This window comes from Leptonotus elevatus, chromosome 14 (assembly GCF_054856555.1).
Source record: "Leptonotus elevatus isolate MCC_2025b chromosome 14, RoL_Lele_1.0, whole genome shotgun sequence".
Lineage (NCBI taxonomy): Eukaryota > Metazoa > Chordata > Actinopteri > Syngnathiformes > Syngnathidae > Leptonotus > Leptonotus elevatus.
The window spans coordinates 3,688,652-3,699,773 of NC_141252.1; the positions used below are offsets into that span (position 1 = coordinate 3,688,652).

Consider the following 11,122-nt stretch of genomic DNA (forward strand, 5'->3'; position numbering starts at 1 on the left):
TTTGTCGTCTTTTGGAGTGCATCCGGAAATTATTTCTACAACCAAAAATCAATACTTTCTGGATGCCCTGCGCATAAAAGTACAAGGGAGTCGGCTGACTTAAACATTTACATATGTACAAGATTTATTTATTACCCCAAAAAAGTCCCAGCATACAATGCCTTGAAATTATTCCTCAACATGGACTTGTACACAGAATAATCAGAACTTTTTTTTAGTGTGTGTGATGTGACATTCATCTGCTGGTAAACGGTAGGTACACCCTTTCACGCATGTTGGGCATTTATCTTATTAGGAAATATTGTTACTCAAGTATTTTACAAGATTTTATTCATCCAAGAGTGGAAGTCTCTCGTCAGTTTGTTGCTTCTTATCAGAAAGCCTGGAAAAAAAACAAACAAACACGTAAGCAAAGTTTTATTTATGACAGCTTAATTAAGTTGACAGTATTTCCAAACGGAAAATATTTTCAACTTTAAGTCCGCAAGTTGTAATACTTAAAAAGAAAAAGTGTGTACTTCCTTTCAGCACATGCTGTGTATCTGTAATGTTGAAGCAGGTTGTTTACCTTTGCGGCACTGCCGGATGCGAGACGTAAAAGAGCCCCAGCAGGAAAGCCTGACAACACATCACATCATCAACAAATGGGAAATCACTGGATTTCCTTTAAATGAGCTTCTTAAATTCTCTGAGTTAGTCATCATTTTATTTAAAGGTTAACTCGTGAAGTGCAAGGGAGGGTCTATTAAAAAGAAATGAATAAAGGTTAAATGGATTCAACTTACACCCATGAAGGCCAAGCCTCCTTGGATGGCAGCTGCCCACTCAAAGTTCAAGCGCTGTGTGACGAACCCGCCCATGGTGGGGCCGTAAAACATCCTGGAAAGCAGGCACAAGCACACTTTTTACACCAGGTCATTTTTAAAGCAGACCCGACTAGTTCGCTGGATAAACAGGCTGCCGTATAAAATGTAAGATTTGCTCATTTATACATTCAGACATCACACTTCATGATTGATCATCTGATTTTCTTATTGATCAGACCCGACTAGTTTCCTGGCTGGCTAAACATGTTTCCATGTAAATTTAAGCCCAACAAATTGTGCCAATCGTGGATTTTTAAGGATTTTAAGTCTAATTTTGTCCCTACACCTGACATCACTGATTTTCCCATTGATCAGACCTGGCTAGTTTCCTGGCATAACAGGCTGCTGTATAAAATTTAAGATTTATAAATTTTGCAATTGTGGATTTTTAACGTTCGCAAACGTTAAACATTGTTCTGTAGTCGCTGCTTCTCCCCGATCACAGATGACCTATTGATCAGACCCGACTAGTTTTCTGCCAAAACAGGCTGCTCTATAAATTGAAGGTTTATGAATTTTGCCAAATGTGGACTTTTGACGCACTGACATCTAACATTGTTGTGTAGTTGCTGCTTTCCCACCATGGATTCTCTTATGGATCAGACCCGTTATGAATCAGACCCGACTCGTTTCCTTGCCAAGTTGGCTGCTGTGTAAATTGAAGCCTTATGTCCTGATTTCTCTCTGTTACGTCAATCCTTCTTTTACCAATTTATCTCACCCGACTAGTTTGCTGACTAAACACGCTACTATATTGTATAAATAGAAGTATTTTGACATTTGCTGATTATGTGGATTGCCAAAACTCACCCAGTAGACCAAACGGCTCCGAACAACCCCGATACCATTCCTAGAGTGCCCAGTCCCTCCTCGAACCCACTGTCGCTGCAGAAGGAACAAGGCAGTAAAACAATGATCTCTTCAGCTTTAAAACGTAAAACAGTGAAAATCATGCCCCAGGCACTCACTAAGCACACTTGATGACCTCCGGGAATATGGGGATGGCGGTCATGGCCAGGGAAAAGCCGATTACCCCCAGCATGACGACCAGCAGCCATAGTTGTCTGAGAATGTAGATTGACATCTTCACACACACATTGTTGAAGCGTTGAAGAGGCAATAAACGTAAACCTAATGTGTAACTTTAGGGTTCAAATGTTGCATGTCAAGTATATACTGTAGTAAGTCTTTAAACAGTTAAGACAAATAAATGACAAATAAAGAAAATGGAAAAAAGCAAACAAAAAAGGCAGAAGAGGGTGCAAGGTTTGAAAAGTGAAATGTTGCATATGTATTATGATATTGATAAAACAATAACGCGTTTTCATAATATACAATAAGAACCAAAAGAGGCCAATGTGGATTTTGCCCTAATCCTGGGTTTTAACCTCCTTTGTGGAGGCATTTTAAATGGTATGCTAATCAGCTGCAGCTTTTGAAGGAGTTCAAACCAAAGTCAAAGAAGTATAATTTTTTTTAACTCAAAGCCACCACCCCCTTCGCTCACGGCTGTTTTACTGGATTTTGACTGATTTTTCAAGGCCCACAGAATATTGTATTATAGCTATAAAAACATGAAACATACCCCAAAAAATATTACAGTATCTTCTTTCATCAGGAAAAAAAAGTATATTTCAATCAGTTTCTGTTATGCAGCAATTAGCATTAGAAAATAGTTCATAATTATTCACAAATCTGTTTAAAACACTGGGGGGGAAAGCCTTTTTGCAACATGGCCCTGATTGATCTCTCATACTCTGCTGCCACCTGCTGTCTGTTTTTTGTAATCACTACCATGGCTTTAAGCGTCCTCTTCAGGTTAGAGGCTGCATCAAAGCCTTCTGTATGCCCTAGCACAGGGGTGCTCAAATTCGGTCCTCGAAAGCCCCTATCCAGCCTGCTTTCCATGTTTCCCTTCACTAACACACCTGATTCATGGTCAAGATCGTTATCGGGCTTCTGCAAAGCTTGCTGATTAGCTGATCATTAGATTTCAGCTGTGCTGCAGGAGGGAAACATGGAAAACAGACTGGATATGGGCTCTCGAGGACCGAACTTGAGCACCCCTGCTCTAGCATAAAAAAAAACATGAAAAACTTATAAATACATTTTTGGGACCATGGCAATATTTAAAACGTTTTTATACGTTTTGGGGAGCAAATGAGTTAAAAATAGACCCCACACGGTAGGATGAGGGTTAATAATGGTAGTGAAGCTAATGTTTCCATATTTGGTACCATTAGGGAAGATTCACAGTTTTTTGGGGGGAAGGGGGGGGTCAAGATTTCCCCCTGGCCCCTATGATTCAAAAAGTATAAAGGGATGGATCAAAAGTAGGTTAAACTTAACTTAAGGAAAACAGGTAGGTATGAAGTAAGGAAGGACATATGGTACAAAGGAAGGCTGGAAACAAGGATGGTATGAAAGGACGGTAGTAAGAAGGAAGGACGGGTGAAAGAAGGAAGCTGGGAAGTATTCCAGCCAAGGTTTCTAGGCTCGAAAAACGATTTAAGGACGCTTCCATCTGAAAATCCACTGGCTGCCTGTGCATTTTGGACTTCATTTGATTGTGAGTTTGATTTGCGTACGACACTTAGTTCCAGCTATGGTTGGTTGTAAAGTGCTTCATAAACAGAGTTGAGTTTCCACATCGTGGCAAAGTACTTTGGTATCTTAAGGAACGGGACAGGCCCCAGCAACAGGAAGCTGGCAGCCGTAGCGATGCCTCCGATCACCATGAACCAGCTCCTGGACGCCTAAAAACAAAGGATGTATGCTTAAAAAGAAGACGGACAAGAAGATATGGCTTTTGATACTCACCGGGTATTTATCTGTGAAAAAGCCGATCAACGGGGAGCCCAGTGAGTAGGGGAAGGACAGACCCAGCATGATCAGACCCACGTAGCCGGTGGACAGTTTGAACTGTTCGACGGCGTACAGGGACAAGGTGGCGTCCAGGAAGCCAAGACCCGAGCTTAGGGTGAAGATGACGTAGCAGAGTAGGACGATTTTCAGGTTTTTGAGAAGGCTGAAGAAGGAGTTCTTTGAGGAAGCAGCATCTGTGAAGTGGCAGGCAGTTATAAGTGGTTACTGCCAAAATAGAAGGCTTACAAATTTGACAGATTTCTAACATTGTGACGTCTGACTTTGTTGCGTCATCCATTCTTTCCCACCAAAGATTCTCTGCTAATCAGACCTAACTCGTTTGCTGGCTAGACAGGCTGTTGTGTAATTTGAAGCTTTACTTTCAGTTCAACGCACTAATGGTTAACATTGCTGCATAGTTGTGGCTTTCCCATCATTACCAATTGATCAGACCCAACTAGTTTGCTGGCTAGACAGACCGTGGTCTAAATTGAAGCTTCACAAATTTTGACGATCATTTGAATTTCAAACAGTGTGACGACGATTTTTTTTCTCTTGATTTTTGTTTACTCCATGGATTCCTTAGTGATATCAGACCTAACTAGTTGCTGGCAAAACAGGATGCTGTCTAAAGTAAAGCCTTTTTAAGTTTTGCCAGTCATGTACTATACATTTTTAACGCTCGAAAGTGTGACTTTGTGCATTGTCATCACTACTCTCCCATGACGGATTCCCCATTGATCAGACCCGACTAGCTGACTAAGCAGGCTGCTATATCAATAAAAACCATAAGCATTTTGACAATCATGTGTATTTTTTACACTCTAAAGACCAACTTTGTGTCGCCGCCCCTGATTTCCCACCCCCCCCCCCCCCCTGAGTCCATATTGATCAGACCCAAACATCGCTTGCTAATAAACAGGCTAAACTAAAAAAAAACAAATGTAATATGGGATCAGCTTAAGTGTTATACCGATGGAGGGAAGGATGTAGATGTTGAGCGGCACCATGATTAACAGGAAACATCCGAGCACCATGAAGGGAACCTCGTATCCGAAGGACTGGTATAACCAGCCTCCGATCGGAGGACCCAGGATGAGGCCCAGACCCGTAAACACTTCCAAACTTCCCTGCGAGGAAAAGAGCGACATCCGGCATTTATACTTGAACACCAGGAAGACAAGAGCGCAACCTTAAGAGTTAAAAGTTAGTGAAAGCAGTTAGTGAATGCGTAGTTGGGCCCTTCTGCTTCACATGCTTCTCACACGAACACATTTTCCACATGACCATGCTGACAAGACACAATAGACAATATGCAACGGAAAAGATCACAACCCGTGTCTAGCTAAAGGCCCCTGCTGACTTTAGGTTGACGATTCGATTGATGCGCGTCGTCCCATATAAGACACTCCATATAACGAGCTTCAAATACGCCGTGGCCAATCGGTTTTTATCACATCACGTTTCTAACAAGCTGTTCGCCAACAGTGCTGACGCTACAACATGTCTCGTCCATGAAAGAACCAAAACGCTCGTTTGTTGCCTAAAACAGGTTGCTGTCCAAATTGAAGCCTTAGGAATTTGGGTGATCACGTGAGCTGTTGATACTCGAATGTCTAACTTGATTGCGTCATTGGTGCTTTCCAATCACTGATTCCCTTTTGATCAGACCCGACTTGTGGCTAAAAAACAACAACATTTGAGTTGCCTTGTATATGAAATGTGCTACATAAATGGAGTAGTTACCTTGCCCAAACAGGCAGCTGTATAAATTGAAACATTTTGAATTTTGGCAATCATAGACTTTTAAGGATCTGACATCTGTCATGAAAGCATCACAACTTGCTCTTTTGATCAGACCAACCATTTAGTTATTTATGTTTGCTGGATAAACGGGCTGCTGTATAAATGGCACACCAAAAATTGTGCCAAGCGTGTGGATTTTTAACCCCTTAATAGCTAACACTGTTGCCTACCAACGGCTGCTTTTCCCATCAGCGATTTTGCCATTGATCAGACCCGTCTAGTTTCCAGGCAAAACTGACTGAATTGAAGCCTTGCGAATTTTGGTGATCACATGGATTTATTTTACACTCTAACTTATCACTTTGTTGTGTAGTTGCAGCGTTCACATCCCCAAATCCCAATTGATCAGACCCGACTACCTTGCTGGTTTAACAACCATATAAAAAAGCCTAAAAAATTTGAACAATCGTGTGGATATTTAATACTTTAATGATAAACTTTGTCACATACTCTTTTAGCATTTTAGCTTATTGTGCATGAAAATTTACCATTTTTAGGATTTACAAACCAAGTAAGAAATAAAAGACAAATACTGTCATCTTAAAACAATATTAATAATCTTTAAAGTTAACAAATTCTGCTCTTGCATACTATATAATTCTCAAAACAAGATCAATAAGACTTAATGGCTTGATATAAGAGTTTAAGTCGAGGTTAGATTTTTCCTGTGATGACAGATTTCGCTACTTACCAATCCCGACTAGTTTGCTGGCTAAATGAGCTGCTGCTGCAATTTTTGAGAAACCTTACCATTTTTGCTGATCACGTGGATTTTTATCAATCTGACTGTTGCGTAGTGGTAACTGCTTCCCCATAACAGATTCCCTATTGATCAGACCCGACCAGTTCGTACCTCCCCTACACACTAATGCTTACATGCTTCCACTCGCGACCGTTTTTCCCAAGGCAGCTGCCGACGGGGAATGCAAAAGCAGCTCTGAAACGTTAGCGCTCGTGATCGTGCAGTGTAAACAACATGCCAGGCGGAGACAAAGGGCCGTCCACACTCACCAAAACAGTCGCCACATTGTTTGGGAATACTTTCGCAGAGAGTGCAAAGGAAGAGGTCATGGCGGCGGCGAAGCCAACCGCGTCCACTGACCTCACGATGATGCACAAGGCGATAAAAACGCTACCGGCGGGAACTCGGTCCAGCAGCCTGCCAGGAGAAATCAATAGCAGTCCTTTAGGGCAGTGGTTCTCAAACTGGGCTCTGGGGACCCCCGGGGGTCTGCGAGCCGTAATTTTTGACCACAAAATCATTAGGATTAAATTAAATTGTATCGTTTAAAGAAAAGTGCATACCTACATACCCATAGCATAATTGCTTAAGTCATATTTGAATGTTTCTGGAAAATAAGAAGAAACTGTTTTTAGCAAGCACGTTGGTATTTTTTTATTGATTTGGTAACAAAGTTAAAAATGACTCGGGCAATTATGCTATAAGCCTAATGATATTAAACCAAACATACTAAACCAATGGTTCTTAAACTATTTACTTTTAGTCAGAATACAAATTTCTGTCTCAGAAAATCCATAAGGTAAACATAACGATTTATAAAAACATAATTGTCAATTATGACTTTTACTATTTTACATTTATGATTCTTTCCATGAAAAGGCATGTTTATTCATGTAAGATTAGGACTTTTTGTCCCGACAAAATCAATTTTTGGTCTTGAATGACAAATCCTTCTTCTTGAAAGAAATACCACTTCATTTTTACAAGCTTAAAACTTTTTCTTCTTTGAACTGGTAATGATTACAACTAATTTTATCATCAGATTACGATTTTCCTCCCTACAAAACATGTCTTTGTTCTTGTATAGATTACAAATGTGACTTTAAATTGTAAGTTTCCAACTTTTTACTTTGACAAACAGCTTCTTTGGTCTTGTAATATTCAGATTTTTTAACCCGTCAAAACATCTTTGTATTTGTAAATATGATGACTTTTGTTGTTGTTGAAAAAGTACTACTTTATTCTCATAAGAGTAAAACTTTTTATACACACACCGCTTGTTTTTGTAACGTTCTTTTTCTTAAGAAAAATGCAACTTTATATCACATCTTTACATAAATAGAAAAATAATCTATAATAAGACATTTTTATAATTTTTTTCCCTATAGCATTTAGGGGTACATGTGGTAGTTAATTGACTTGAAGATAATGAGCGGGTCTTTAACACACAAAAAATCCTGACCCAAATTGATAAATGATCCTCACCCGAAGAGAATGGTGCAGCCTGACGACACAAATAGTCCCGTGATGAGCATCATCTTTGCGCCGATTTGAACGATCTAATTAGAGACAAAAGAACATTATTGCACATTAAGTGTGCGTGTACCGGATGAACGCATCCAACGTGCCGGGGGAACATGTTGTACTTACATATCGGCCCAGGATCAATGAGCCTATCAAATTGCTGACAGCGTAGCAGCCGAATATGACGCCCACCACTGTCTGAGATGCGCCTTTCTTTTCTGCCTGGGCGCAAACATTCATTTCACACCTAAATTAATTTCAATTACACTAGCTAGTGATGCTAATTGTTAGCCAGTCTGTTGCGGTTAGCGTTAAACTAGCATGGGCAAAGTTGTAGCATAAAGCCTCTTAGAGTTGATCTATCTTAGGATCTTTCTTCCCTTGATTACAAACACAAGCACTGACAGAATGCTGTTAATTATAATCTTATTTCAGGACCTTGACTGACATTTCACGGCAGCCCCAATCGACCTCCTGCCACACCTCGGTGTCCAGTGAGGAGAATAAAAGAATAATTCACTAGAAGCCAATTGAGGAGGTTTTATTGTGCGTCTTTATTAATTACCCCAGCGAGCACGAGAACTCTATTACTGATTTTCAAGCCTATCTGGGGATCTACTCCACATTTACAGTATGTGACGTGACGCACATCCTACGCAGGGTCACACGGCGGCCGTGGTGGCCAATCACGACTCTCTGGCTTTATTTTGTGGAATTTTATCCAGATGATTAGCTTAGCCCACACTTGTTTTTGCTCCACTGAGCGCGGAAAGAAGCGGACAATTTATTGGGTACACTTTAACACTTGGGGCAAAACGGTGAACAAACGAAATACAGACTGCTCCCGTTTGTAATCCAGCCCACTGAGCATCGACATGATCAAGAATCCCGTCATATTTGTTGCATTCATTTTGCCATTTTTACCCCCACCTAACATTAATTCCAAAGTAGTTTTTTGTTGTTGTTGTTTAACCCATTAAATAATTGGTGCATTGTAAATAATAAAATACAACTGAAAACCTAAACAATACTTATATATAGTACATTGATTATCTTGTTTATTTTATTGAATAATTGGTTAGTTCATTAGAAATAATAATATAATATATAATAATAATAATATTTTCCCCCACCTAACATTTGTTAATTCCAATGTATTTTTTTGTTTATCCCATTAAATAATGGGTATATTGTAAATAATAAAATACAACATAAAACCTAAGCAATACTTCTATGTACAGTACATTGATTAACTTATTTTATTAAATATTTGGTGAGTTCATTAGAAATAATAATAACAGTAAAAAAATAAATAAACTAAATTTTTACAAACATTGTCACATCATCATAAACATCATAGTATAATTAAAATATACTATTTATTAGTTTATCATTGATAATTGACTTATTGTGAATACAAAAAACATTTTTGACTTATTGAATAATTGGGTAGATACATATAACATTAAGAATTATAATGCATTGAGTGGCAACATATTTTACAACATATAGCCTACAACTTTCTCCTTGTAAGAATACAACTTGGATTTTGTACTATGACTCAGTGCACTTTGACAGGGCTGAGTTGTAGGCATCAATGTGTGTTAAACAAATAAGCAAGCCTTAATCCCTCTATGGGGTTGGGGTGAAGAGAGCCTTTCTGTACTGTATGTACCTCTATGGGGAAGAAGGGTCCCAATATGGAGTAGCAGATCATGGAGCTGAAGTTGACCGATGCCATGGATATCAGGGTGAGCGTCTGCTGCTTTGTCATCCTTGCTGGGGGCTCCCTCGGTTCCTCTTCTTTTCAAACAAAATGACAAAGTTATGCATGCATTTTAGGTTTGCATGATTACAGCCAAAATGATAATCATGATTATTTTTGAGCAATAATAATCATAATTAATTACTCATGATGTTAGGGAAACATCTTGCACTGCACCACTTGTCAGGCATGGGCCGATTACCGGTTTGATGGTTTACCATGGTTTTAAAAATTCACTATTTCAATAACCGCCAATATTGGCCTTAACCACTGCCTCGATCAAAGAGCTGACAGCAAGCGGCAAGAAATCCTGGCCTTCCAGGACCGGCAGGCAATGCCACGGCACATCGAAGCAGTGGTTAAGGCAAAGAGAATCCAACCAGCTATTGAAGATTGACATACCATCCCTCTTTTTTTCCCCCCATACAAAACACTGGGAAGTATGCATAGTGATTTCTTCACATTATTCAAATTTTTTTGGCATCCTGCTTTTGTGGGTTTTAAGAGCTGGAAGCCCAAATAATGTAAAAATAAACAAATAAATACTTAAAACCACTTGAATTGTGGGCCCTGAATCTATAATCTATGAAAGTTTGACTTTTTGAATGGAACTAAAGAAACTTTTCAAGAATATTATTTTTTTTGGACGAGTTTTGTATTATTGGCTGTATTATTCTTATTATTATTTTTACAACTACAACTACAAACAGAAAAGCCGCAATACGAAATCACATTTAGATTTTGATCATCACCACACTGCACCGTGCTGCCACATATTAAATCGCCTTATGTAAAAGTAACCAACCTTCTGCCTGAAGGTCCGCTTCTTCTTCGGTCTGCATTTTCATTCCTTTGTGAACGATTTCCAGCGTGTTGGTGTCAAGGTGTTGCGATATTCAAATAGAAAAACAAAAGGGACTTTGGCTGACATTAACAAGCACACACGAAAACACACGCACACGCACGTTCAACATCGCTTGCTTTACTATTACTTCCTGAGTCAAGACAAAACAGTGTTTGAGCGGACACTTCCGGGAAGGCCTTCAAACTAAAAGCGCATTCATTACATTTAGCCATTGTATTTTTCAAATAAATTATATTAATTTGATAATCATTATTGTCACTAATAATCATTTAAAAAAATTTAACTAAAATATTAATGATTCTAAAATCTATTCTAAACATTTTTGGTCACTAGTTTTTTGACTTTTAATTGCTTAAGTTTTTTTATGTATAAATAAATTAATGTATGAATTTTATGTATAAAGAAATTAATGTGTGTCATCCTCTTTAATATGATTATATTTCTGAAATGGCAACATTTAATTATACAAATGAATACTATACTTTAATTTTGAAATAAATAATGAAAAATAATAATTTCCTAATAAAAAACAAAACATTCCAAAATAAATAATGTCGTTGAATTCATTACAATTTATTTTTTTTAAAAACATTCTTGAAAAAATAATTCCTAAATATATAATAAGATAAAAGCAACCCTATGAACGCTTCCTTTTCTGTATTTAATTTATCTTACAGAAATATAAGCTT

At 38.5% G+C, this 11,122-nt stretch overlaps 1 protein-coding gene across 2 annotated transcripts; it reads right to left on the bottom strand.

Annotated features, from left to right (window-relative positions):
- Nucleotides 1–99: 99 nt before the first annotated feature.
- slc18b1 (solute carrier family 18 member B1) lies at nt 100–10,566 on the bottom strand. 2 transcript variants are annotated; one of them, XM_086094827.1, is made up of 13 exons: nt 10,374–10,566; nt 9,479–9,603; nt 7,930–8,025; nt 7,765–7,838; nt 6,549–6,696; nt 4,705–4,861; nt 3,687–3,925; nt 3,531–3,622; nt 1,835–1,930; nt 1,677–1,751; nt 786–879; nt 569–618; nt 100–382 (listed from the first exon to the last, which is right to left on the bottom strand). In XM_086094827.1, the coding sequence occupies exons 1-13, from the start codon at nt 10,414–10,416 to the stop codon at nt 328–330; spliced, it is 1,344 nt and encodes a 447-aa protein (XP_085950953.1). In that variant the 5' UTR covers nt 10,417–10,566; the 3' UTR covers nt 100–327. The 2 variants fall into 2 exon arrangements, with proteins under 2 accessions (XP_085950953.1, XP_085950952.1); XM_086094826.1 differs by having other exon boundaries at nt 9,479–9,606.
- Between the last annotated feature and the right edge of the window lie 556 nt (nt 10,567–11,122).

What these genes read in the sequence shown, in the direction of transcription:
- slc18b1 (XM_086094826.1), bottom strand. Translation starts at nt 10,416, where the DNA reads ATGAAAATGCAGACCGAAGAAGAAGCGGACCTTCAGGCAGAAG. An exon ending in GGCTGCACCATTCTCTTCGG is followed by an intron (nt 6,697 to 7,764) that starts GTGAGGATCATT and finishes TTCTCCTGGCAG; the next exon opens with GCTGCTGGACCGAGTTCCCG. An exon ending in CATCCGGCAGTGCCGCAAAG is followed by an intron (nt 383 to 568) that starts GTAAACAACCTG and finishes TTTTTTTTCCAG; the next exon opens with GCTTTCTGATAAGAAGCAAC.